At 37.6% G+C, this 25,667-nt stretch overlaps 1 protein-coding gene across 1 annotated transcript in view; it reads right to left on the bottom strand.

The window, feature by feature from the left end:
* The window catches only part of nbeab (neurobeachin b), a 399,314-nt gene that overhangs the window by 58,233 nt on the left and 315,414 nt on the right, over positions 1–25,667 (bottom strand). The window contains exons 43-46 of the mRNA XM_030151793.1: positions 19,798–19,915; positions 19,611–19,713; positions 17,633–17,748; positions 12,801–12,913 (exon numbers count right to left, since the gene is read on the bottom strand). Of these exons, the coding sequence (XP_030007653.1) occupies positions 12,801–12,913; positions 17,633–17,748; positions 19,611–19,713; positions 19,798–19,915 (450 nt within the window). The remainder of the gene's footprint in view (positions 1–12,800; positions 12,914–17,632; positions 17,749–19,610; positions 19,714–19,797; positions 19,916–25,667) is intronic.

Raw genomic sequence — 25,667 nt, 5'->3', positions numbered from 1 at the left:
ACAATTAGGGTCCAAATACACAAATAAATGAACCAAAGACTAATAAAAGTGGGTTTAGCAAAATATGACCCCTTTAATTTAGAATTCTAGAAGTTAACATTAAAGTTTAGGTGCAGGGAAAAAAGAAAAGAAAAGAAGATCCAGATTCAGTTCCACAAACACATCTGTCTTTTCCCGAAGACCAAAGTAACCTCAAACACATCATAAGCGAAGCACCAAGTTACAGGGTAGGGGTACAACATGCTATGTCTATTTCCTCTCCATGCTTCTATTTGGTTTGGTCGAAATGAAACAAAAATATATTCAGCATTCCCACATCCTTCAGTGGTGTAAGCACAAACAATACGGCATTTTCTCCATGTTTGCCATAGTGTGGAAGTAAAAAAAAAAAAGCTTTTATTTTGTTTTGTTGAGCTGGGACAATTACACTGACAGCACGAAGAAACTTATAGGAGCTAATCTGAAACATCACTGTTTTGGTCAATGCTTTGTTTTCAACACTCAACTTTTTTAACTTGCATTTTCCATAGGGTCCCAACTTTTTACTATTTGGCATCGTAAGATAAAACATACTCCTCTGGCGATTTGATGTTAATAGAAATAAAATAAAAGCATTCAACTGAATATACCTACATGCATGTGAGGAAATATAGAGAACTGTAAAGCTAAAGTTCTGCTGGCAGATGGTGCCGGTCCAGCGCCTTATTGGGAAAATATGTGTGGGTTTTGGTCCTTGAGTGTTGGTTGGAAGGTTTATTATATCTCTCCAAAACCAACATAAGCCTTAGGAGCAAACGTAGACTTTCTATCATGACACCTATAGCTAGAAGGATCTTCCTGGATGAGAAAGTCATGTTGTCCATCAATTACACCTAAGCTTTGTTTGATTGATGATGTGTGTTTCTTCCTTGCATGCACTTTTTTTTCCTTTTTTTATTAATGCATACCAACTGTACACAGACTAAAACTACATAATTCTTCCCACTCCTTTTTGAGCAATACATATTGAATTTATTTTGTTATTACTAGTGTACATGGCAATTGCTATATTGTCTTGATCACCTCTATTTATTAATGTATTTGCTCTGATATTAGTTCCTTGTACACGTAAAAATGTTTTGTTTTTTCTTCTGCTCAAAACAAACAAACAAATAAATAAATAAAATAAATAAACCAGGATGTTTTGCCCTGATATTGTTTCTCATTTAAGTCAAACATGCACAAATATTATTTCAATCTTAATCAAGAGAAATATTTGATCAGTTCATTTTTATAGCTACAAATGACTTGAAATTAAACAAATCAAAATAACATCAACTTGATATTGAAATTAAGGGATCAATTTTGGTATTCTCAGTCTCGGCATCAATATACAAACAACTGGAACATACTGGAAATATGCAAACAGCATTTAACCCATGAAGACCCAGTACTTTCATGTTCTATTTAACCGTTCTTGAGTGATTTATCCCCATTTATCATAATATTATCCTCTCCATTTTTTTTTTTTTTTTTTGGTGAAAATCAGGTATTTTCCTATATTCATTTTACTGATCATGTACTTTAATCATCACACTGAGATTACATTTGAGGGTTATTACCATACCATACCATACCATACCATGCAAACTTTATGTATAAAGCACTTTAAGAACTTTACAGCTGGCCAAAGTGCCCCACATGAATTATAAAACAAAGGAATAAATAAGTAAAAACAGTGATAACACAGGGTGCAAAGCGGGCTAAGAACAACAAAATACAAACACCATAAAAACAAAGACAAATTAAAATCTGGTAAAAACAACATAGGAAATCTAAAAAAAAAAAACCCAAAAAACCTAACATCACACTCACTGATTAAAAGCCAATGAGAAAAAGTGCATTTTTAGACGTGATTTAAAGACAGAACCTGCCGAATATCTACAAGCAACTGGTTCCACAGCTTTGGGGCAACAACAGAAAAGGCACAGACCCCACGGAACTTCTTTATTATGACAAAAACAGAGAAAACTACCGAAAAAGTGACTTTTTCAGTAAAATATATAATTGACTGAACATAAACCAAGTCTTTCCATCCACTGTCATTGATTCAACTCCATGGGTTTTACTGGTGAATCAATGTTGTAGAAGATGACGGTGTTTCCGCGGTAACTATAGAGCCTCTGAACGTCCAAATGGGTCATATCTGATGACCATGAAAAGATGAAAAACTGTTTTTTACACCAATTATTTACATGTATTGATAGGATTAATGCCTCTAAAGTTGTTAAATGTTTTAAATCAGTAGATGCTTTTGGTCACTGGCGTATATTTGGGTCTTTTTGAGTTAAACCAAAGATTACAGAAAAAATATGACTGTTACAGAAGCTGCATATTTATGCTCTGCACAGAGATGAGGGATAAAAGCAAATTTTTTGGGATGTTCTGAAGGAAGTTTGGTACAATAGACCACAAGATGATTTAAGAAAACTTCCATATAGTCAATCAAAAAGAGTTCATGATGTACAAAATCCAAACAGTGGTCACACTAAACACTGACATTACCTGTAGAAGCCATAAGCATCTAAATTTTTGTGTGTTTTTCAATTATGTGCACAGATTTCCTGCATTTTATTGTTTCCTTCTTAACAAAGACGCTGAGAAATAAACAGGAAAACTCATTAAAACCCTGAAAACAACAAAGATAAAGGTGACCTGAAATCACTTTTAAGGCTCCAAAAATGAACACCTATCTATGTTCTTACAATATTCTAGGAGTGAAAGAAAAGACTAATAAACCCAACAAAGCTTTTTCATGAGAAATAAAAATGGTGGTGTTTTCGCCGTTAGCAGTTTCACACTCACCATCTGTTGATAAGAGCAAATCAAGCTCTTCTCGCCTGTTCTCTACAAAGAATAATCACCTCCTACCTTTCTACAGCACTGTATGATCACAGATATACAACAATGAAAAGAACTGGTTCAGACAAGTCCACACTTGCTCTTTTCCATGGATAACACCTGACCCAGTGAAATATATCAACACGACTAAACAAAGTATGATCAAACTGAGATTTGCTTCACATTCAATCAGGATCATTTCTGGTTTTGTGCTCTACGGATGCAGGAAATCATCATGGCTGCTGGTGAGAGAGAGTGCAGAGCGCCTCCATTTGTTTGTTATATCTAAGGTACCTCCCAAAGAGACGCATATTGCATTTTATATTTCAAAATAAATCACATTACAGTATGTTGCTATGGTGCTCTGTCAGGAGAAGTCGCAGTCGTTTTTGCTTGCCTCGTCAGCGGCAGGGCTGCATGCAGCTCCAGTCTAATGCAATCAAGTTTCTCCAACTCAAAATAAAGCAGATCTCCTCCCAAACAGCCTGACTATGGTGGAAGTGAGGGTGAAGAAGGCTCCATTATGGAAAGAAAAGTGTGGAGGGGATCTTTAGAGCTGTGTCTCTAAGATGCTCAGATTTCACTTAAAGGGGTCATATTTTGCTAAACCCACTTTTATTAGTCTTTGGTACATTTGTGTATTTGGACCCTAATAGTTCCAAACGTTTGAATTTGAACCCTCCAGGTGCTGCAAAGCTATCTTTATATTCATTTTGGCAAAAATCAGGTGGATTTCTACAAACTGTTTTAATTATTTCTTAATTTGTCGCATCTATAACTAGTTACATCACAACATTCAGGTTGCGATTTGTTGGGGGTGGGGTGGGGGAGATCAACCCCCACTCTGGTTTTTACATCCCTACTTCTGCTCAATGAATTTCATCCTTGGGGGGGACAACCAACCAATGTAAATAAGAGGAAGGTTGCGACAGAGTTTTTCTTACACCTATATCCTACATTATTGGCACTAACGTTCACCTGAACCGAACTGTCGGCAGTCTCAGAATTCGCAAACGTCCCCATGCATTGGGGCGCCATAAAGGGGAGGTAAACGTGACAAATTCATGGGGCCAAGCATTTGTGTGACCAGTGGATACAGGTTAGAAATTGCAAAAATTTCATGTAAGATCCGCTGCGAAAGAGAGGAATAGAACTGGGAGTTGGACGTTGAAAGTGTGTAAAGTTTAAATTTTGTTATACGCCAGCATTAGTTATGGACCACACCCCCACGTATATAACTGCCCCCCCTGCTCCGATAAAAAAAAAAAAAAAACAGCACCCCCTCTGTTTTTTTGACAAATTGCACCCTGACGACATTTGCACATATAAGCTCAAGACTTCCGACGAACATTTCTCCAACTACAACATCATTGTTTGTCAGCAGCAGTGGTTGTAGTCAACACTGAAAATATGTCCAAACTTTGAGTCAATTACCTAAAATGTTCAGTTATTGGTTGAACACGACAGAGCAGCACAGTCAAGAACCTGGAGGGGGCGGGGCGTGAAATGGCTCATTTGCATTTAAAGGGCCAGCGCTCAAAACGACCTTTCTGGTGTCATTACTCAGAAATAGGTTGAAGATGGACCTGTGGAGTTGAATTAATGAAGAATTCAGACCCAAGCAGAGCATTTACAGTTTATGTAGACCACAGGGAAATGTTTTAAAATGCATAATTCCATTTAAAAAAGCAAAATATCACTCTTTATGATTGTTTGTCTCTATGTGTCAGCCCTGCGATGAACTGGCGACATGTCCAGGGCGTACCTTCACCCATAAGTAGCTGGGATAGGCTCCAAGTGACCCCCATGGCCCTAGTGAGGATAACGTGGGTTCAGAAAATGAATGAATGAATGAAAATATCACTCCTTTAATGAGACAAAACTTTGACATGGAAATAGATTGAAATATAAAAATACTTGTTTAGTCATTGTTTTGTTTAGATTCCTTTAGAATACATACACTATCATAATGGATATGTTTAACCCTTCATAGGCACTCATAGAAATACTCCGAAATTCAAAATTTCAACCTTAGTGTGTTATTGGAGGACATAAAATTTTATTACTTATTTATTTATTACTTTTTATTGTTATGCAAAAAATCAAAGTCAATGAAGTTACCATATTTGATTCTTTACCCATTAGTGGCAAAAAAAACCAAAACAAAAAAATACAGACTCTGTAGACCATATCAGACCTGAGATTGCTGACTCACTGTCCTCACTGTAAATGTTGCTGTCACTGTCTTGCAACATGTGTGGAAATGACCAAAAATAGTCACTTGTCCGATAAAGGGTTAATACTGTAAATGACACGTGCATAGAAATACATTCTAGTCATACTTAAAAATGAATATGATTTTGTGTACATGGAAGCACAGATTAAAACTGCTCCTTCTTTTTTTCCTTGTCATGCAATTGTATTAATATCTATCATATCACATCATTTAACAGCTATGAGAAAGATTTGCTTCCCCTTTCAATCATCTACCTGTCACTCCATCACGAAATAATCATTAGAATCTAATGAAACACTTCTCTGCATGAATGTATCTGACACACAAATATGCAGAACTCTGTCCTCGAGGCGGTGTAACGCAGCGTTCAGTAGTAATGTTCACAGCTGACTGAATGCCCAACCGCCAGGTAATTGTAGGTGTGTGCAGTAGTTTTGGCAGGAAATTATTTGGCAGATCAGCAAAGAGCTGTCACAGTTTAAACAATGCTGTCCATCAAGTAGCAGTCACAAGAAATTGACAAACAGGTCTGGTGCATGACTCTGATGTGTGGGAAAGAAAGCCTACCAAGCCATGCAGTGTTGGTGTGAGTATAGTGACAATGCTTCACTTTCATATATTTAAACATCATAACTTAAAACATTTTATATATTTTTTATATATTTATATTTATATATTTTAGCTGGAATGTTCATGTTTTATCTAATATACTGAGTTCAGATTAAATATCTCATTTATATGTGCAATGTATGAGCTACAGACTAAACACAGTTTTACTTGATGTGATAAAATTCAAAAATATATACAAAAAAAACTGTACTAACAAAAGAGGTAACATAAGCACATGCTCATTTAAGTAACTACTAAAGCAGATGAACTAATGATATATTTAAAATCTCATATCCTAATGGAGGTATTTCCATATCCACATACTAGTATATATCACAATATAAAATAATATACAGAATAATAAAGTATCTTTATTATACTTTACAATGTACAATTGCCTGTTTTTTTCAGTACTGTTCTCTTCTTAGAGTTATTGTTTATGCCATTTTCTTGTAGTATTTCTCTTGTGTACAGTCACGGAAAAAAAATATAAGATCATCAAAAGTCATCAAAAACAATGGTTATACAATCAAGTACTAACTCCTGTGTGTATCATGTGACTAAAACAGACAGAAAAGAAAACATGGAATGCCCAAAAGCACTGTTTTTGTCAGTACAATGCCATAGCTATTGATGCAAGAACTGAAGTGATTTTGGTTATTATCAAGAAAACATGGAAAATGGATAGATATCAGCTCTTAAATTAAACTCTTATGAGCTATTTTTGTTATCATTATATTTGTCCAAACAAATGCACCTTTAGTTGAACCAGGCATTAAAATGAACAAGAAATTGAAGAAAACAAAGGGTGGTCTAATAATTTTTTCTGCAACTGTATATCACTGGAACCTCAATTTCCTGTCGGTTTTGCCCAAAGGATCAATAAAGATTTATGGAATCAAATCTGTATAGAAATCATTTTCTTAATCTACTCAAAAAATAAAAGTTGCTTATTTATATTTTTCAGTATTGTTATCATTTCGAACTTTTGAGCACATGATTAACCAAACATGTAACAAATCTAATTCAATAATAATGACGGTAAATAGAACACACTTACGGTTGAAAACATAACAAATATAGACCTCTAATGTGACTTCCTCTACTGTTTTGTACTGTTATGAGAGGTCTGTTGTGCAGACCGGTCTGGTTTTCTGGACTTTTTCATATGTGAACCACATCCTTGTGACAGATGTAGCCTCACTCTTCGGCACAAACTTATCGTTATGTTTAACTGGTCCCTGTTCTATGCTACGTTCACTGTCTTCTGTGTTTATTTGTGTTGCCTTCATGCTAATTTCCTGTCTGTATCCATGCCATGTGGAAGAACACAAAGCTCTGTCCGTCAAGAGAGTGATTTGTAATGTAACAAAAGGAACAAAAGGGCATAATAAGAGACGGTAAATGCTTTTCTATCGTATATTGTCATATCGCCACACGCAGAGGATACATGTTACACAGCCACACCCAGCAGATGTACACCTCTGAGAGATAACACACACACAGCTCTAATATACAATGAACATGTCTCTAGAGACAGTGAGGCTAGCTCTGATCCATAATTGAACAAAAGGGCAGAGCGAGCACAGAGGAGAAGTGTGGGGCTTGTGTCCCTCTCTGCTACACTAGCTGTGAACTTTTGGAGGTAAGAGCCCCGGGGTTCCAAGGACAACTGTCAGGAGACACAGGCTGTGAACTCATGCTAATGAAGGCAGCTCAGTCCTGTAAACAGCATGGGAGGATGTCACTGGAATACATTACAATACATAACTGTCTCCCCAGGGCAGAAGGGTTGCACATGGCTCGGCCCTGATCTGCACCCCCCCCCCCCATACCCACTCGCATCCCACGGCTCCCTCAGCCCACCTGCATACCCCACAGGCCGGAGCTGCCAAAAGGAGACGAGTGCCGAGATGACGGTGTGATGCACAACTGAGCTGTTTGTCCAAAATGTTCTGGATTTACTGGAATGTGCTGCAGAGTGGTGGAGTGGTTTCTTAAATTCACAACACACTAAACTTGACTCTGATTCTTTTTTTTTTTTTTTTAACTTCAAAGCGGCCTCCTCTCCCTGTTCAAAACACAGCACATACATGCCTGGAAAAAGCTGAAAACTGAAACAAACTGTTGAGAACTGAGATGGCAAAGTGAACTGTTTTAGTCAGAATGTTGGTGCTATGGGAGAAACTACAGGGAATGAGAGAGAGAGAGAGAGAGAGAGAGAGAGAGAGAGAGAGAGAGAGAGCTCAGACAGGAATGCAACCATTTTCAGGTCAGTGAGCTGCAGTGTGAATGTGCAGGAGAGAGACAGAGAAAGAAGGGGGTTGGTAAACCAGTTAACCAGGCCACAGTTTGTCGTAGAGTGATCTGCTGTCTTTTCCCCTTCAGTCAAAGACAGAGGGGAAAAAAATAAATAAATAATGCTGAACTTTATCTCCCAGAGAGCCAGGGCATTAGTGTCATTGTGCCCCAGCTCTAGTTATTTGGCAGCGTTAGCAGGATTCTCAGTGCTACACAGCTTGATGTGTTTTTGCCCCTTCACACTGAGGACAACTTTAGCTGCAGTGCTGTGCTTCCAACCTGCTCTTAAAAATGAACCCGAAAAGAGTCGGTTTCAAGTGGATATTAAAGGTACAGTATGTAACATGTTCACATAGAAACACCAGGCTATGTTTAGGGATGGGAATCGATAAGAAGTTAATGATTCCGATTCCATTATCCATTTTGCTTATCGATCCGATTCCTTATTGATTTTCTTATTGATTCTCATTGGGTGAGGGAATAAAAGAGTACAAACGGGTGTGTTTGCTTTAACTGTCTTTTATATTTCCATCTCAGCACAGAAAATATAATATATACAGTATGCACAGATGACGCCGGGTCTGGTTTGGGGGGAGCAAAGTGAAAGTGAAACTTAAGACGCTTCACTAATTCCTCTATGTCTTCCATTGTTGTGCACCTCATTTCCTTTCCCCTACATTCGGAAACTTTTATTTGAAGGGGCAGGATATTTGTTGTCTGCACCGGAACCGGGCCCAGATGATATCCTGGTGTTTGCTCGGCCGCTAGATTCACAAGCGTCGCTAAGTATCCTATCAAATACCTGTAAATGAATCTCATGCTGTGGACAAATGTTTGAGCATATTGGAGGGATTCCACCCTTTTGAAGAAATGGAAACGTTACAAGTGTTACAAATGGTCCTGGTGTCGTCTTTTTAACTGTTTCATCTTTAACATCATGTTGGCTACGTTCTGAGCAAAACAATGCAGCGTGCGTGTGACGTCATCACACATGTGCAACGAAGGAAGAATCGATAAGCAGAATTGTTAAGCAGGCAGGCAAACGATTCCAAGGAATTGAGCTACTGGGAACCGGTTCTTGATTCCCATCCCTAGCTTTGTTATGTATGACTGATGTCATATACAGTCGCGGAAAAAATTATTAGACCGACAAAAGTCACCAAAAACAATGGTTATGCAATCAAGTACTAACTCCTGTGTGTATCACGTGACTAAAACAGACAGAAAAGAAAACATGGAATGCCTAAAAGTACTGTTTTTGGCAGTACAATGTCATAGCTGAACTGAAGTGATTTTGGTTATTATCAAGAAAACATGGAAAATTCCTAGATACCAGCTCTGAAATTAAAACTCTTATGAGCTATTTTTGTTGTTATCATTATATTTGTCCAAACAAATGTACCTTTAGTTGTACCAGGCATTAAAATGACCAAGAAATTGAAGAAAACAAGGGGTGGTCTAATATTTTTTCCGCAACTCTTTGTCAAAAAATAAAATTATTTGAGGCAAAATCATTGGAATGAAATAAAAACATGAACATGCACCACTAAATGTAATGTTAATTTATATCATTTATTTAATATATGATTTCTGCACCTCAGGTTTTCAATGCAAATGCTGGTGAAAACAACTCCCATTACCTTGCAATATTCAACAGCATCATCAAACCATATATGTTGTTTTTCATTTTGAATGAGAGACTCCTAGCAGAAAAAGACTGAATCTAAAATTACTGAATAAAGGAATTCTACAGCTGCAGCATTTGATACTTTTTTTTTTAGTGTCATTGGGTATAAATACCAACATTACCTTTCACTATATTGTAATTTAAGTGGTCTAAGAGGACATGAAACTTTTGCCTCTACTTCCACGCCTGTGTTTTTACACCTATTCCTGACTGACACTGTTCTGATATGTAAGTTAAATACGTGATTGACGGCTGTAACGACCAATCAGATTCAACCAATCCGACCCTGATGTGATTCTACTGTTCTGCTGCATATAGTGACATGGAAGCTTAAAAAGTGGCTTCACTTTTCCAATATGTCAACTTCATCTATATGTACATTTAATGTTTTGATATATGGAAAAGAGAGAAGAGAGTTACAGAAGGAAAGTGTGTGTTTTCAAAGTCTAATGCTTTTTCCACCCTATTTCAGCTTCTGTAGTCAAATAATTAGCTGCAAAAATAAACATGTGATTGTGATAATTGCTTGTGTAGACTTGTTCTAAACACTTACTCACTCTGGTATTAACTGTATTGGCTATACTGTTGTGCTTAGTGTGTTATGTTAGTGCATGATGGGTGTGTATTCAGTAGTGTCAGAATGTAAACTGAATGATTCCAGATTTTGTAACGCAAAACGTAATAGAGATCTAAACCAGGGTATCTGTAGGTTTGAGGAAGCCAAATTTATGACTTTTTAAGACATTTGTTAAGGCGTCTTTGGCCAAATTTAAGACATCACGTTAACTACAAGTGGTGCCAGGCACAACAAACCCTGCCCCTCACACGTATTGTAGCTTATTTTGGCATCGATCCAGCTGATGTCATCATGTCTATGCGTGTGCTGATGTCAGCATATCAACCACCTCTATATATGTGCCAAGTTTGAAGTAAATTGAAACAAAATTAATGTTTTTATAGCCATGTGAAATTTTGCCCATTATAAGTAAATGGGAAAAAAAAGATGTAAACTAGAAGCACTCGGAGAGTGCAGACCTCCGTCAAGGCTGATCAGTGGCCCCCCCCGTGGGCCCCCCCACGCCAAGGAGGTTATGTTTTTGCCGGGGTTTGTTTGTTTGTTTGTCTGTCTGTCTGTCTGTCTGTTTGTTTGTCTGTCCGTTAGTGTGCAACATAACTCAAAAAGTTATGGACAGATTTGGATGAAATTTTGTGGTCTGCGCCCCCCCCGTGGGCCCCCCCACCCCCGATCACCACCAAAATGTAATCATTTCTTCCTTATCCCATTTCCAACAAACCCTGAAAATTTCATCCAAATCTGTCCATAACTTTTTGAGTTATGTTGCACACTAACGGACAGACAAACAAACAAACAAACAAACAAACAAACAGACAGACAGACAGACAGACAAACAAACAAACCCTGGCAAAAACATAACCTCCTTGGCGGAGGTAAAAATTCATAAAAATTTGAACTTTGATCTACTTTTCCCAAAATGTAATCACAACTATTCTGGGTCACGGGTAATATATAAATCCAGTTTGGTATGAATTTGACCAGCAGTTTTACTACTACAGACATTTGAAATTTCGCCCATTATAAGTAAATGGGGAAAAAAAAGATTTTAAAAATTCATAAAAAAATTGAAACTTTGACCTATTTTTCCCAAAATATAATGGCATCTATTCTGGGTCACTGGGAATCTATGAACCAAATTTGGTATGAATTCAAGCAATAGTTTTAATGCAACAGACATTTGAAATTTTGCCCGTTATAAGTAAATGGGAAAAAAAGATGTAAAAACTTCATAAAAATTTGAACTTTGATCTTCTTTTCTCAAAATGTAATCACAACTATTGTGGGTCAGTGGTAATATATAAATCCAATCTGGTATAAATTCGACCAGTAGTTTTGCTGCTAAAGACATTTGAAATTTCACCCATTATAAGTAAATGGGGGAAAAAAAAACATATTTAAAAAATTAATAAAAAATTTAAACTTTGACCTATTTTTCCCAAAATATAATAACATCTATTCTGGGTCACTGGCAATCTATAAACCAAATTTGGTATGAATTCAAGCAATAGTTTTGCTGCTACAGACATTTGAAATTTCACCCATTATGAGTAAATGGGGAAGAAAAAAAGATTTTAAAAATTCATAAGAAATTGTAACTTTGATGTATTTTTACCAAAATGTAGTGACCTTTATGTTGGGTCAATGGCAATCTATAAACCAAATTTGGTAGGAATTCAAGCAATAGTTTTAATGCAACAGAAATTTGAAATTTTGGTCATTATAAGTAAATGGGAAAAAAAAGATGCAAAAACTTCATAAAAATTTGAACTTTGATTTACTTTTCCCAAAATGTAATCACAACTATTGTAGGTCACTGGTAATATATAAATCCAATTTGGTATGAATTTGACTAGTAGTTTTGCTGCTAAAGACATTTGTAATTTCACCCATTATAAGTAAATGGGGAAAAAAAAAAGATTTAAAAAATTCATAAAAAATTGAAACTTTGACCAATTTTTCCCAAAATATAATGACCTCTATTCTGGGTCACTGGTAATCTATAAACCAAATTTGGTATGAATTCAAGCAATAGTTTTGCTGTTACAGACATTTGAAATTTCACCCATTGTAAGTAAATGGGGAAAAAAAAAAAGATTTTAAAAATTCATAAAAAATTGTAACTTTGACCTATTTTTACCTAAATGTATTGACCTTTATTTTGGGTCAACGGAAATCTATAAACCAAATTTGGTATGAATTCAAGCAATAGTTTTAATGCAACAGACATTTGAAATTTTGCCCATTATAAGTAAATGCTTATAGCCAATATTGTGCAAATAAAGCAAACTGTGTACTATGCTAATACCACAGCAAATAAATCGGGGGTAAATGTGAATATCTGAGTGTGTTTCAGGATGTTACAATCAGCATTTTCCACTTTGTGCAGATTTCTTTGCCATTACATGTGATCTTTTCTACAGCCATTATTAAGGAAATCCCCCGCAGTCAGAGTCTTCTTGCCCACCTTTTCCCAGTCATACCAAAGTGCTTGGTTAAGAGGTTTTTGGTACCTTTGAGAGGTCTCTGAAGTTCCCTGGCAAGGTCAGATCCAGCTCCTCTGAGTCATAGTTGGTGAGGACCCAAGGAAAGACCGGGTACTGGTTCAGGTCATTGTATGTTCTCCCTGAAGACACAGAGCAGTAAGAAATCTGTGAGTGATGAAGGGTTGGACGGGAACAGAGGGGTTGAGAGAAGGGGCAGGATACACTCGAGGCTTCAGTTACTTTGGGGGATCAGCGTGCAACATTCCAACAAGCCCCCAATCTCTGAGCCCTCAATCAGACGCACTTCCTGTCTCATAGCGAGTCTGCAAAGGAAACGCATTCACTAATGACAGATTCGGCTATGTGAGAATGTTTTCTATACTCCCCGTGTCTTCGCCTGCTGAGTGTACAGTATCAGTGCACCGAGGTACTTCTGGGATGTAGAGGAAGCCTGTCTTTAGGTTTACAGAGAGCATAAGTATCTCTAAGTTGTGAGGAGTGGATGTAATTAGAGAGATACATATTCCTCTGGGGGCCGTGACTCCAAACGCCTGAAATGTCACAAAAAAACTTATCTATTCACTGGCCAGATGTGAATTTCCTCCACGCTCTGGCAGTAGGGATATAGCTTTCAGATGTCAAAACTTGTCATAGGAAATACATGGGAAAAGCCAAAAGCATGTACCGTGTTGTCATTAATGCTCTACTTTCCTTTTGAAGATGACACCGATACAGCTGTGAGGTCAGGTGGTGGCCAGGTGTAATCCGGGATTGTGAAAGAGCCGCTATAAATGGATTTGTTAGAACTTTTACGGCCAGTAATGAATCAAGCTCTGAGGGTAAAATGTATATGTCGTTTTGTTTTAGCCACTTAGAACACAGGGGTCAAACATGCGGCCCGGGGGCCAAATCCGGTCCGCCAAAGGGTCCAGTCCGGCCCTTTGGATGAATTTGTGAAACGTAAATATTACACTGAAGATATTAACAATCAAGTATGTTCAATCTAAAGTGGGTCAGACCACTACAATACTATCGTAATAGCCTATAAATAATGAAAAAAGCAATTTTTTTGTTTTTGTTTTAGTGTCAAAAAAGTAAAATTACACAAAAATGTTTACATTTACAAACTGGCTTTTCACAAAAAATATGAACAACCTGAAATGTCTTAAGAGAAGTACGTAGTATTTTAACAATATTCTGCCTATTATCAAATGATTTGTGTATTTGTAGATCCACTGTGATCTGTAAGTTATGATGCATATGTATAAATGATAAACTAAAGTGTAATATTGTTAAAATTACACTTATTTTTCTGAAGAATTTTCAGGTTGCTCATATTTGCTCAAGTACGGTTCGTAGATGTAAACATTTTAATTATGGAATTTTACTTTTTTCACTCAAAAACAGAGAAAACTTTGGAGTTGATATTATTTCTGAGTTCTTATCCTATTATTTACATTATTTTACTGGTCCGGCTCACTTTATATCATATTAGGCTGTATTTGGCCCCTGAACTAAAATGAGTTTGACATCCCTGACTTAGAACTTAACCCTTAGGGGTCCACAGTCACAGCCCCAAAACTGAATCACATGACGTATTTAACACGTCATAGCATCAGAAGTCATAGATGTAGACCACTGCGGACAATTGCTTTTGAAAATGCAGAATTGAAACACTCTCCCACTTTTTGTTTGATGTTGATAGAACAAATACAACCAGAGATATGATGGTTTGAAACCGGAGCAAACAAACCTGAATAAAAGCATGAAAATGAGGTGGTGGTGGTGGTGGGGGTTTACATTTCTGACCATATCTTCGTAATTTTTTTGTCCTTTTTCAAAATGGAAAAAAACTGGCCGAATCTGCGGAGAAAACGCCAATGTGAAGATATGCTTTTATGTCAAATATTTGCGTATTGTTTTAATTTATTACAGTTTTGATTGTATATACCTAATATTTAAAACCAATATTCACTTTTAAAGTCTTTGAAAAGGTTCGTTAAGCATCTTTGTGTTATTTATGCAATAAATTATATACATTTTTCAAATCAGATTTTATATTTTTTGGATGTTTTTTGGCCTTTTGTGTTGATATAATAGGTTAAAGTGAAAAAATAATAGGCAGATGAGATAGATGAAGTTGTGCTGAAAAAACAGATACTAAACATGTGTATAGTAAAAATTTCTTTATATAGTATATAAAGGCAAAATCAAAAGTACTTAAAAACGGCCAAAAAAGGCTCAGACCCCTAAGGGTTAAGGGAAGGTCTTGATATAACAGAAAGACCAAGGCAGGGATGACACACTCCTAACTTCTGGCAGCCTTAAATTTTTATTTTTATTTTCCAAGGTTTAAGTTTATTCAGTTATCTTCCGTAATACAGAAAATAAGATAAGATAAGATAAGATAAGGTAAGATAAGATAAGGTAAGATATGCCTTTATTAGTCCCATAAGGGGAAATTCCACGGTACACCAGCGAAGCACAAAAGCACACAAGAGCAGAAAAAGGGCAAAATCAAAGAATAAAGACCAATTGAAAAGCTACATATACTATTTACAGTTGTGCGTATGTTGATCACGCTACAGGTTGAACAGGGATTATGATTTATTGCATTATTAATACAATCAATGAGGGTGATTTTAAGTGAACCGACTGTGAATTCTGTTGAGACTGAACAGGCTTAGGCAGAAGCTAAATGCTGATATACGCCTCATCTACACTTAAATCAAAATTAGTTATTAGCTATTATTGTATTTGGTATTATTGATTTAAGTGTTTTTTCTTCTTTTCTTTCATCATCTTCTTTCTATACTCTTATTTAAAATCCTTTACTGATTTCTCATTTTTGTATACTCACATCCTGTGATCCTTTCACGTATTATTTTATATTATAAAATATAATATTATATTAAGTCAATTTTTGTTTTCATTCATTGCTTTGCCTGTTCAATTTTATCTTCCTAAGTGCCACACGTTTTGTTCTGATTCCTCTTTTTTGGTGTGGTATTTGAACTTAATTTAGCTGTATTCGAGTTCTTTTCCCTTTGGAATCTCACTTTTTCCCATCTATCTATTTATTTATTTATCTAAGTATTTAGTGTTTCCATTACAACTGCTATTATTGCTTTACGTTATTGAAAGAAATGATGTTTATAGATATATAACCATCATTTCTTACTTTTTCTCCAAGAGAAAAATGTCTCCGTTTTGAATGTCTGGGGTCCCCAGAAATTTGTGACATTAAAATGGGGCCACGAGCCAAACAAGGTTGAGAACCACTGCTATAGTGTCTTCAATATGTTCTGGTTACATCTCTTGCTCTTCTTCAACTCCAACCACTTGATTCGATAAAATCAACATGGGAACAGGATCTTTCGGCTTCAAAACTGCAGTTGGGTCAAAACACAGTAATGTCCCATCAGAGAGCGAACTTTAATTGATTGCCATTCCAACATTTATTTCAATATAAAGTAGCTCCTTGTTTTGGATAATCCCTTATGGTCCAACTAAAGCAAAAATTTATTTAAAAGTAAAAATGTGGGTCACTTAGCAACACTAATCTGTCAAAATGTCTCTAAAATGTCCCGTCAGAGAGATTTCGAATACCGTGTTTTGACCCAGTTCAGAAATCAATGGGTAACATCCTGGAAGGTTCCTTCCCTACTTATTTAATATAGTGTGACTTTATTTGCCCGTGCGTCTTCTAAATGAAATGGTGAAACTGACAATAAGATCAGTAAAATAAAAAGACTTTCATTACACCTGAATTGTGCAATAAATGTCAAGTGTCTTAAGTAGTGTACAATTTAAGACATTGCAGTGAAATATGATAATTCAGTGGACATGTTCCAGCAGAGTCTAAATCGAGCTGCACAAGTGATAACGTCTGACAGGCAAGTCAATGGGAAGGCATCTGCAGAGGAGACGGGGTCTGGGAGGAGGTAGAGAGCATTATTATCCAGGTTAATACTACAGAGTGAAAAGAAAGCACCGGGTTGATTGTGGAGGAAGAGCTGGTGCGGTTAGACCTGCTGGTGCTGAAACCTCAGTTGGATGGCAGGATGTTAATAACGGTGGAATAGTGTTTAATTAGAAGACCACTTCCCGTTCGCACCTCTCCCCAGCACTTCATCCCCCCGCCTGTCTGCCGCCCAACACTATTCTGACATCCCTGTCAGCCCAGGTCATTACCAGGGATTTTTTAATGAATTTTGGGCATGTTTTTCTGTCTGCCGTACATCTAATTAGCTGACAATAATGTATCGAACTCGAGCACAAGCTAAGTATAAATATGCATGAATTTGCAGCGAGAGAGAGGATGACACCTCTCAGAGCAGAGTAGCGTGCAGTCGCTCTCGCCTTCCCTGTTAGTTGCAGTTCAGATCAGAGAGTCGACAACAGAACCTCTCAACTCCGCAGACACACATGTACGCTCTCACAAACCCAGGCACTAATTATCTGGCAAAATGTGCTGCGCCTGCTCTTTGCTTCAAACAGTACACTCCGACGAACAGTAAAGCATACGGTGCTGAGAACCACTTAAGGATATCATGGATTCTTAAACAAATGCGACATACCTGAGGCCACTTATAATATGTTTCCAGTGCACTGACACATAAAGTTTATTGATCACGATAGGTAAGCTTGACTCCGTCGGTGAAGAGACTCGCATAGATAATGCAGAACTGTTCTCGGTGGTTTTAATTTTCCAGGATAACGAACAAAACAACTCACAATCTATTTCACTGAAGGGTCTGAGGGAAATAATATATTATTTAGGTTACTTTTACAGGTACTTCTGCGTTAAAGGAGTCTCAGTTTTCACCGCAGTACACAGACAGACTGGAAACACTTACCTGCAATAGTGTTTAGAAACATGAGGTATTCAAAGTTGGAAATCTCCCTTCTCTGCCAACGCTGGGTCATGTTGGACGACTTGAAAAGTTGCCGAGGGGTGGCCAAGGAGATCCGCCTGGAAAGAACATTTAAACCATACTTTAGAAAAAAAAAAAAAAAGGTAATGGAATAGAACCCTTGAAATGCAAAAACAGTCCTAGGAGAGAAATTCTTAGATAAACATGAATAAAAGTCTAACAACTGAAAAACCATAATGGGCTGAAATATTAGCAAGCGGTTCTATTACTAGAAATGGAAACACAGTTAGAGTTAGATTTAATTTTCCTAAATGACAAAGTTGGCCTTACTCTTAAAATAAGGAATACTTGATCCTCTGGTTAAATCTAGCTCAATAGTCAGAACAGTAAAGACAGTTACAAAATTAGTCTTCTTCTTTCATGAAAAACATGCTTGAAGATATTATTTTTCGTTTTAGAAAACAAATAAGATTAATGACCCCTAAACAACCTAGCTTTATGTAAAGTTCCAAATGAATTTTTCCTCTCTGTCTAATGTTTCCCATGTGTTTTATCACCCTTTATTCTATTATCCTCTGCATTCTGCTTTTTTCAGCAAAAATCTGGTATTTTCCAACATTTAATTTACCGATCATGTAGATGTTCATCAAAGCTCAGACTAAATTCAAAGGTTTTTTTTATCAAAAGAGAGAAAACTGAAGAAAAAGTGACTTTTTCTGCAAAAATTATCATTAACTGAACATAAAAACAAGTGTCCACAATCACTGTCATTTGTCAAACTACATGGGTTTTACTGGTGATGTTCACTATGGAGCCTCTGAATATATATTAAAAAAAACACATGTGAACCTGCCGCTAAACTGCATTTCACCCAAATTCCTTAAATGTATTGATAGGATTAGCGCTTCAACAGTTATTAAACATTTTAGATCACTAGATGCTTTTGGTTGCTGGTGGCTCTCTGAGGGTTAACCCATAAAGACCCAGTGTTACTTTTAAAAATATCAAAATATTCAATCAAAATATTTGTTTTCTCTATGTTTAAGTTTTCTTAAGTGATTTATCACAGTTTATTATGACATAATCCTCTGTATTTGGTGTTTTTTCAGTGAACATCAGGTATTTTCCTGTATTTAATTCTATGATCATGTAGACGTTCATTAAAGCTCAGTTGAAAGTTGAGGGCTATTATATCAGAAACAGAGAAAACTGAAGAAAAATTGACTTTTTTTGCAAAATCTCTCGTTAACTGAACATAAACCCAGTGTGTCCATCTACGGTCATTGATTCAACTCCATGGGTTTTACTGGTGAATCGATACTATAGAAGATGATGGTGTTTCCATGGTGACTACAGAGCCTTTGAACGTCCAAATGGGTCATATTTGATGACCATGAAAAGATGAATAACTGTATTTTACAGCAATTATTGACATGTATTAATAGACTTAGTGGATCAGAAGTTATTAAGCATTTTAGATCAGTAGATGGTTTTGGTCGTCGGTGGCTGCTTGGGTCTTTATGGGTTAAAATAGCTGTTTTTTATTGAAAACTGACATTTTAGTTTGCTAATTGGTAAATTGGGGAGGTTTTCTATCCATCCACTAACAAAAAGGTAAGGCTTCGGAAAGTGTGTGTGTTTTTCAGAGTGTCTAAACAGGGCTGTTAGCAGTATGAGAGTGTAAAGTCTAAAGGGAATGTGGTTTTCTTTCTGGTCAGTGACCTGGCTGTAGCCCTGCTGTATAGAGTCTTCTGTCAGAGAATTAGGTCAGTTCAGTCAGGGTCAGTGCACATCCACTGACTGGAGCAATGGGACTTCAAATGACTCTGCTGAGGCCAAGCTGCACATTTTCTCCATAGCATGAAGAAGGAAAGCCAAGGAATGGAGTAAATTCAATATCCATCCAAAATATCTACCTGCTAAGCGTATTTTGACATTATTTATAGAATCTACTACCCACCTGGCTTGTGGAAGTCCATAGCTGGTGCCCACTCCTACCCGAGGCAGACTGTAGACCACCTTCTTTACCGTGGCCTGGTCTGGAAAGTTGAACATGACTGATGCTGTGAACAACAAAAGCCATCACTTAGTGTGGGAGAGAAGAGGAAGTTTGTCCTTCAAATGCATTAAGGGGCTTTTCCACTTACTTCTGTTGGCCATAAAGACCTCCACTGCTGTGTTCTGCAGGAGATAACGCCTAGAGAAGACTGCTCGGATCTCACTGAACATCCACTTCCCATGTAAACCCTCGGTGTAGGCTAAGACCTAGAATGGTAGACACAGAAGATGGATACCTTCAAGATTTATCAGCCATATAAAACCAAACAGATAAATGATGTGAATGAATGCTTCAGCAATGATAAATGATAAAATAATGAAACAACAGACTTCGTATTTATTTTAGAAATGCTGTTAATAGCACCAGTGTTTTTGCAATAATAACTTTGTATTTTTTATTTTTTGGAGTAAATTTGGCTGCATTAATGCATATGCCATAGATTTATTAGTGATATTCAACCTCAACATCCACAGTGAGTCTAAAACAAACTACACAGTCACAATAATTAGCCCTTTAACCCATTTAAATCCAGAAAAACTATGCTTTTTGACTTTGATTGGGTTGCGCTTATTGCATAATACCATGTATTCAGTTTGAATTTTGCATCAGATTGAGCCATTTACAGCATACAGTATGAGGCAAATGCATTTTTTTCCCCCCCTGGTTTTCAGTAGGAGTACTTCTCTGCAAGGAAATCTATGCAACTAAAATAAAAATGGTGTTTATGTGTTGATGGATGTTGGAAAGTTGTGTGTATGTGTGCACAGAGACCTACATGTGTATTTAGAGTTTGGCATTTAAAGAGATGAAACTCTGAAAAGCAATAGTTACAGTAAGGATTCATGTGGGTTTAGCTCAGTGAAAATACAAAGGAATATTCACATATATTGATTGATGTATTTATTTCAAATATGAATGTCAAAACAGAAGAAAATAAATAAACAAAACACTTAAACATAAGACATATAATACATATTCGAAAAGGAGTGAGAAAAAGTATAACTTATAAACTCCCACCCCTTCTCCTTATATAATTAATAACAATAATAACCTTCCTAGTCTAAGTATATCTATACTATATAAAGGGTGGGGAAGCAAAATTTACAATATTTTGAGGCAGGGATTGAAAGACAGTGTATGACCAATTAGTTTATTGAAAGTCATGAGAATTTATTTGCCACAAGAAAATTGACATAATAGAAAATGTTTTTATTCTATGTGTCCTCCTTCATTCTCAATAACTGCCTTCACACGCTTCCTGAAACTTGTGCAAGTGTTCCTCAAATATTCGGGTGACAACTTCTCCCATTCTTCTTTAATAGTATCTTCCAGACTTTCTCGTAATAGTTTTACTCATAGTCATTCTCTTCTTTCCATTATAAACAGTCTTTATGGACACCCCAACTATTTTTGAAATCTCCTTTGGTGTGATGAGTGCATTCAGCAAATCACACACTCTTTGACGTTTGCTTTCCTGATTACTCATATGGGCAAAAGTTTCTGAAAAGGTATGGATAATAGTGTTAGGTATGATTATGACATCAATATATGTTTGGTTTCAAAACAATTGACGTAGTGCCTGCTGAGCAAAAACAACTAAATGTTCACTGTAAATTTTGCTTCCCCACCCTGTACTATAATATGACTGATACTTATTATTAAATAATTTGGTGTCCGGCTTTATATTATAATGAACGAATATAATATTATTTACGTAAACACATAATACAATAACACGTATATGTAAATACACATTCATACACAGATCTATACATACACATATACCTACACATATATATACACATATACACTTACATATGCATACACATATATAAACATACACAAACCACATACTTGTACATCTTTATAACACCCAGTGATAACCAAAACCTCCCTCATCCCTGTACCTCTTTTAATATTTTCAGGATGTTTTCCACAGCTCTGACCTCTAATGCCAAAAAAACAACCACCAAAATCAACTCATGTGAAGAGAAACAAGTAAACACCAAAGGGTTTAATGTCAAATCTAATGCTTATTGTTTGTTAATTAGGGGTTTTTCTTTACAATACAAAGCTTATAGCACATTGCAGTGTTTCACACCTTTCCATTCGCTCTGCAAGGCTCAATAGAGTGAAAGCAAATGGTCAAATAAATGACCCCCCGCGTCAGTGACACAAAAGTAATCAATAAAAACCATGTTGCCAAGGGATGGAGAGAACAGACAAAAGATCATTAGTGTATGCACCCCAAGCACTGGAACTGCAGGTCCACACATAGAAAACCAAGACAATTGTTCTGACAGGTGAGAATGGTCCCCTCACACACCTTCACCTCGTCCTTTCCATCTCACTCCCCTCCAAGTGAACAATTTTGTCCAACAATATGAGCAAGTGAAGGACCTCATCAGCCCTGCAGGTTATAATCACACATAGACCAGTCCAGAAAGTGAGGGAGGGGATGAGAGAATAAAGATATAACAGGGCAGTAAGGGGGTGAGGCCCTACAGTACATTAATGTGTGTGTCTGTATGTGGTGGTGTGTGTGTGTGGGGGGGGGGAGTGATTGAGGTGGGGTAGGCACAGGCAGAGGGAGGGAAGCAGAGTGAGATGTTCAGCTGGGTTAGGTCTGATGCTAATGCTCATTTAAAATAGTGACAGGCTGGAAGAGTGCAGCGCGAGCCGGGCTGCCTTAATTTCTCCCTGGAATAGCTCATGCCCGACCTCCGTGCCACATCCAAAATCTCTGGAGCTCAATTAAAATTGGATTAGGTGGAGATGCTGGATGTGCAGCACAGCCTCTCTGGTGCTCTCCTCCTAGTGATGCCCCTGCTTGACACCTCTGCAACCCCCAACTCAAACAGTTGTCATAGAGACAGCATGGCCCAGAGGAGGCAGCGCTCAGACTTGGAGGGAGGGTAGCAAGAGGAAAGGAGGTGAGATGGAGTGATGTGTGCGGAGCTGTGGGTGGACTGCTGAGGGCCAGCAGAAGCTCACTCCCACAAAGGGTATCATAAATTCCCCCTTCCCCTCCTGCTCTGCGGCCAGATGTTCTGGAAGTTGTCTTCTCAGTGCAATGCTGAAAGACAAGTCGTGCATATAGGCATCATGGGAAGGCTGCACACATCTTACTCCATCACTCTGCGGCTCTGGTGAATTGTTCTGACGACATCTCAAGCTATTTGGATGACAAGTGACTGAGTGGTTTGTCATTCTCAATACAGTCTCTATTCGTTTTATTTATTCGCTTTAACTTGAGCTGTATCCTTAAAAAACCTTGTGATATCTCTGTTATATTAGACAACACTAAACATGTGAAGGTCCTTAATTATTCCAAATAAAAAAAAAATAGCTGTACCACGGGGCTATGCGAGATATTGCATTGTATTTGACAAACAGGAAGAAAACTCCAAGGCACTCTCTTTAAGCCTTGGAGTTTTCTTCCTGTTTGTCAGCTACTTTATGAATCCCTTTTTCCAAAGAGCACCTTGAACTAACTCCTAAAATCATTCCTTTCCATGATTTCTTGCATTGTATTTGTAGGAAATATCATGCTACATGCAGGCATTCTACACTGACTTTTCTGCTAATTTGACTTTATTGACATGGAAGTTGTATTAAAGAGGCACTAAGCTCTGTATACTTTTTGCACGTCACTTCATTGTCATATCTTGGACTTCACAATTCTCGGATTTCCTTCTATGACATAGACTTCTTAATCCTGAAATGCACCAATTACTGCAAAATCACTGTATTACGGTAGCATCATCAACATGGACAACCTACTTTGTGTCACCAGTTACTCTGGGATTGCAGCCCTAAGCTATGATTTGGTACCTGATTATCAATCTCATAATATGTTGAAACAGGCTGTTTCCCAGATAAAGTGAACATTTTGCTGCTGTGACAAAGTACAGGCCAAAGGGCTAGCTGTCAACAAAAGAGAGGCTAAAGAGGAGGAGGAAAAAAAAGAGCTGATTTCAAACAGCCCAGATAAAAAAAAAAAAAAAATTGTCATAACAACAAAGCTTTGGTCTAAACCAACACACAGGGGCCCCTGTAGACTTGGAGATTTGACAAAGCCCAGCCCTCATTTTTGGAGGCCCAGCTGTAAAAAATGCCATTTAATGAACCTGTCTGCTGAAGCTGTCCCCTGCCTGTCAGAGGTGTCAGCCAGTGACAAGCGCTAGGGACGGCCGCCTCCAGTCACAGACAGGCCTGCCAGCTGGAGACTTCGGCCCCAATCTAATCACGCCACCAGGAAGGGACCGGCGCTCTGCTCTTGGTCTGTCACGCTCAGGGTTGGGGTGGGGGGTGGGGGGGTGGTAGCAGCGAGGCAAGGGTGTGGGGGAGGCGGGTGGTGGAGGGGTCTGGTATGGCCGACAAGCACAGCCTTTTGTTTCCACACAGGTCCCTCCACGCAGGCTCATTAGGAAGCACAGGCGCATGCGCTGCTCTGCCAGCTGCACAGAAATATACCTCTCCAACATAACAGCTATAATGCAATTTAACATCTCTGTCCTCTCTTTCCTTTATTCCCTTTCTTTTCTTTCCCAGATGTGACAGAGGGCAGGCTGCATTCTGTGTGGAGAACATCACAGGCGCAAAACAGGAAATATTTTGACAGCTGAGATGAGGAGAAGCACAGGTGACACCAGTGTTTAGGCTGAAACTCATATATAATAATGTGCAGATGCTCAAACGGAGCACATCATACTTAAAAGCGATAGGAAGCCACTTCATGCATGGAAATAGATTCTAATCATATCTGACTTCCAAATAGCTTTAACCCCATATTGGTTGAGACACTGTGACAGGCATTATTAATAAATCTAACGAAGCATTTTCTCTATAACCTGATGCAATATTCTTCCATATGGAACAATGCAATCGCCTCCACTGCACTGCAACCAAAATAGGAAAATAACATAATTCAGTGAGACCTCCAAGCCAGCATGACTGATATATTTATATGAGACTGTGGTGCACTTTGACAACCTGGTATCAGAGCACCTCCACTGCATTCTTCTCAGATTTGTCTAATAGGCTTGCACTATAAAGCTTCAAAACTGCGTAGTCCCAGGCGGCCAGAAGGAACAGTGAAGTGGAAGAATAAGGGGAGGATACGAGAGGCAGTTTCATTTTGACTGATATGACTACTCCCCCAGGAGAGAGTGGGATGGATTTCACACATGGCAATTTGGAGGATCAGCACACACTGCGTATACTGTATTCAATGGCTGACCTCAGGCAATATGAGCCAAATCTGTGAAGAGGTTGAGCAGTCGGGGAAAAGGCAGAGAGAAAGCAAAACGCCTGGTAACAGTATGAGCAGAGAGCAGTGGGGAGCTAACCCCATGGAGTCATACAGTGCAGGTGAATGAAATTTTGTTTGTGGTCCTCTTGTGAATGATGAAATCTCCTCCTTAGAAAAATAAAAATCAAAAAATATCCACCATCATAACATGCTGTCTTCTGTATTCACTATTTCTTGAACAGAAAGTTTTAAAAAGTGCTATAAGGAGGTGTGAGTATTAGAAAAAAGATGCATTTTAATATTTATTTTAACCCATAAAGACCCAAACAGCCACCGGCAACCCCAAAAAATCTACTTATTTAAATGTTTAATGACTATGGATACATTAATCCTATCAATACATGTAAATAATTGGTGTAAAATTCAGTTTGTCATCTGTTCATGGTCATCAGATATGACCCATTTGGACGTTCAGAGGCTCCGTAGTGAACGAGGAAACACCATCATCTTATACAACATTGATTCACCAGTAAAACCCATGGAGTTGGATCAATGACAGTGGATGGAAACACTTGGTTTATGTTCAGTTAATGATATATTTTAAAGGAAAAGTCACTTTTTCTTCAGTTTTCTCTGTTTTTGAGATAATAAACCTCAAGTTTAATCTAAGTTTTTATGAATATTTACATGATCAGCAAATTAAA

This window comes from Sphaeramia orbicularis, chromosome 13, assembly GCF_902148855.1.
Source record: "Sphaeramia orbicularis chromosome 13, fSphaOr1.1, whole genome shotgun sequence".
In the NCBI taxonomy this organism is placed as follows: Eukaryota; Metazoa; Chordata; class Actinopteri; order Kurtiformes; family Apogonidae; genus Sphaeramia; species Sphaeramia orbicularis.
This window is presented reverse-complemented; position numbering and strand designations above follow the sequence as displayed.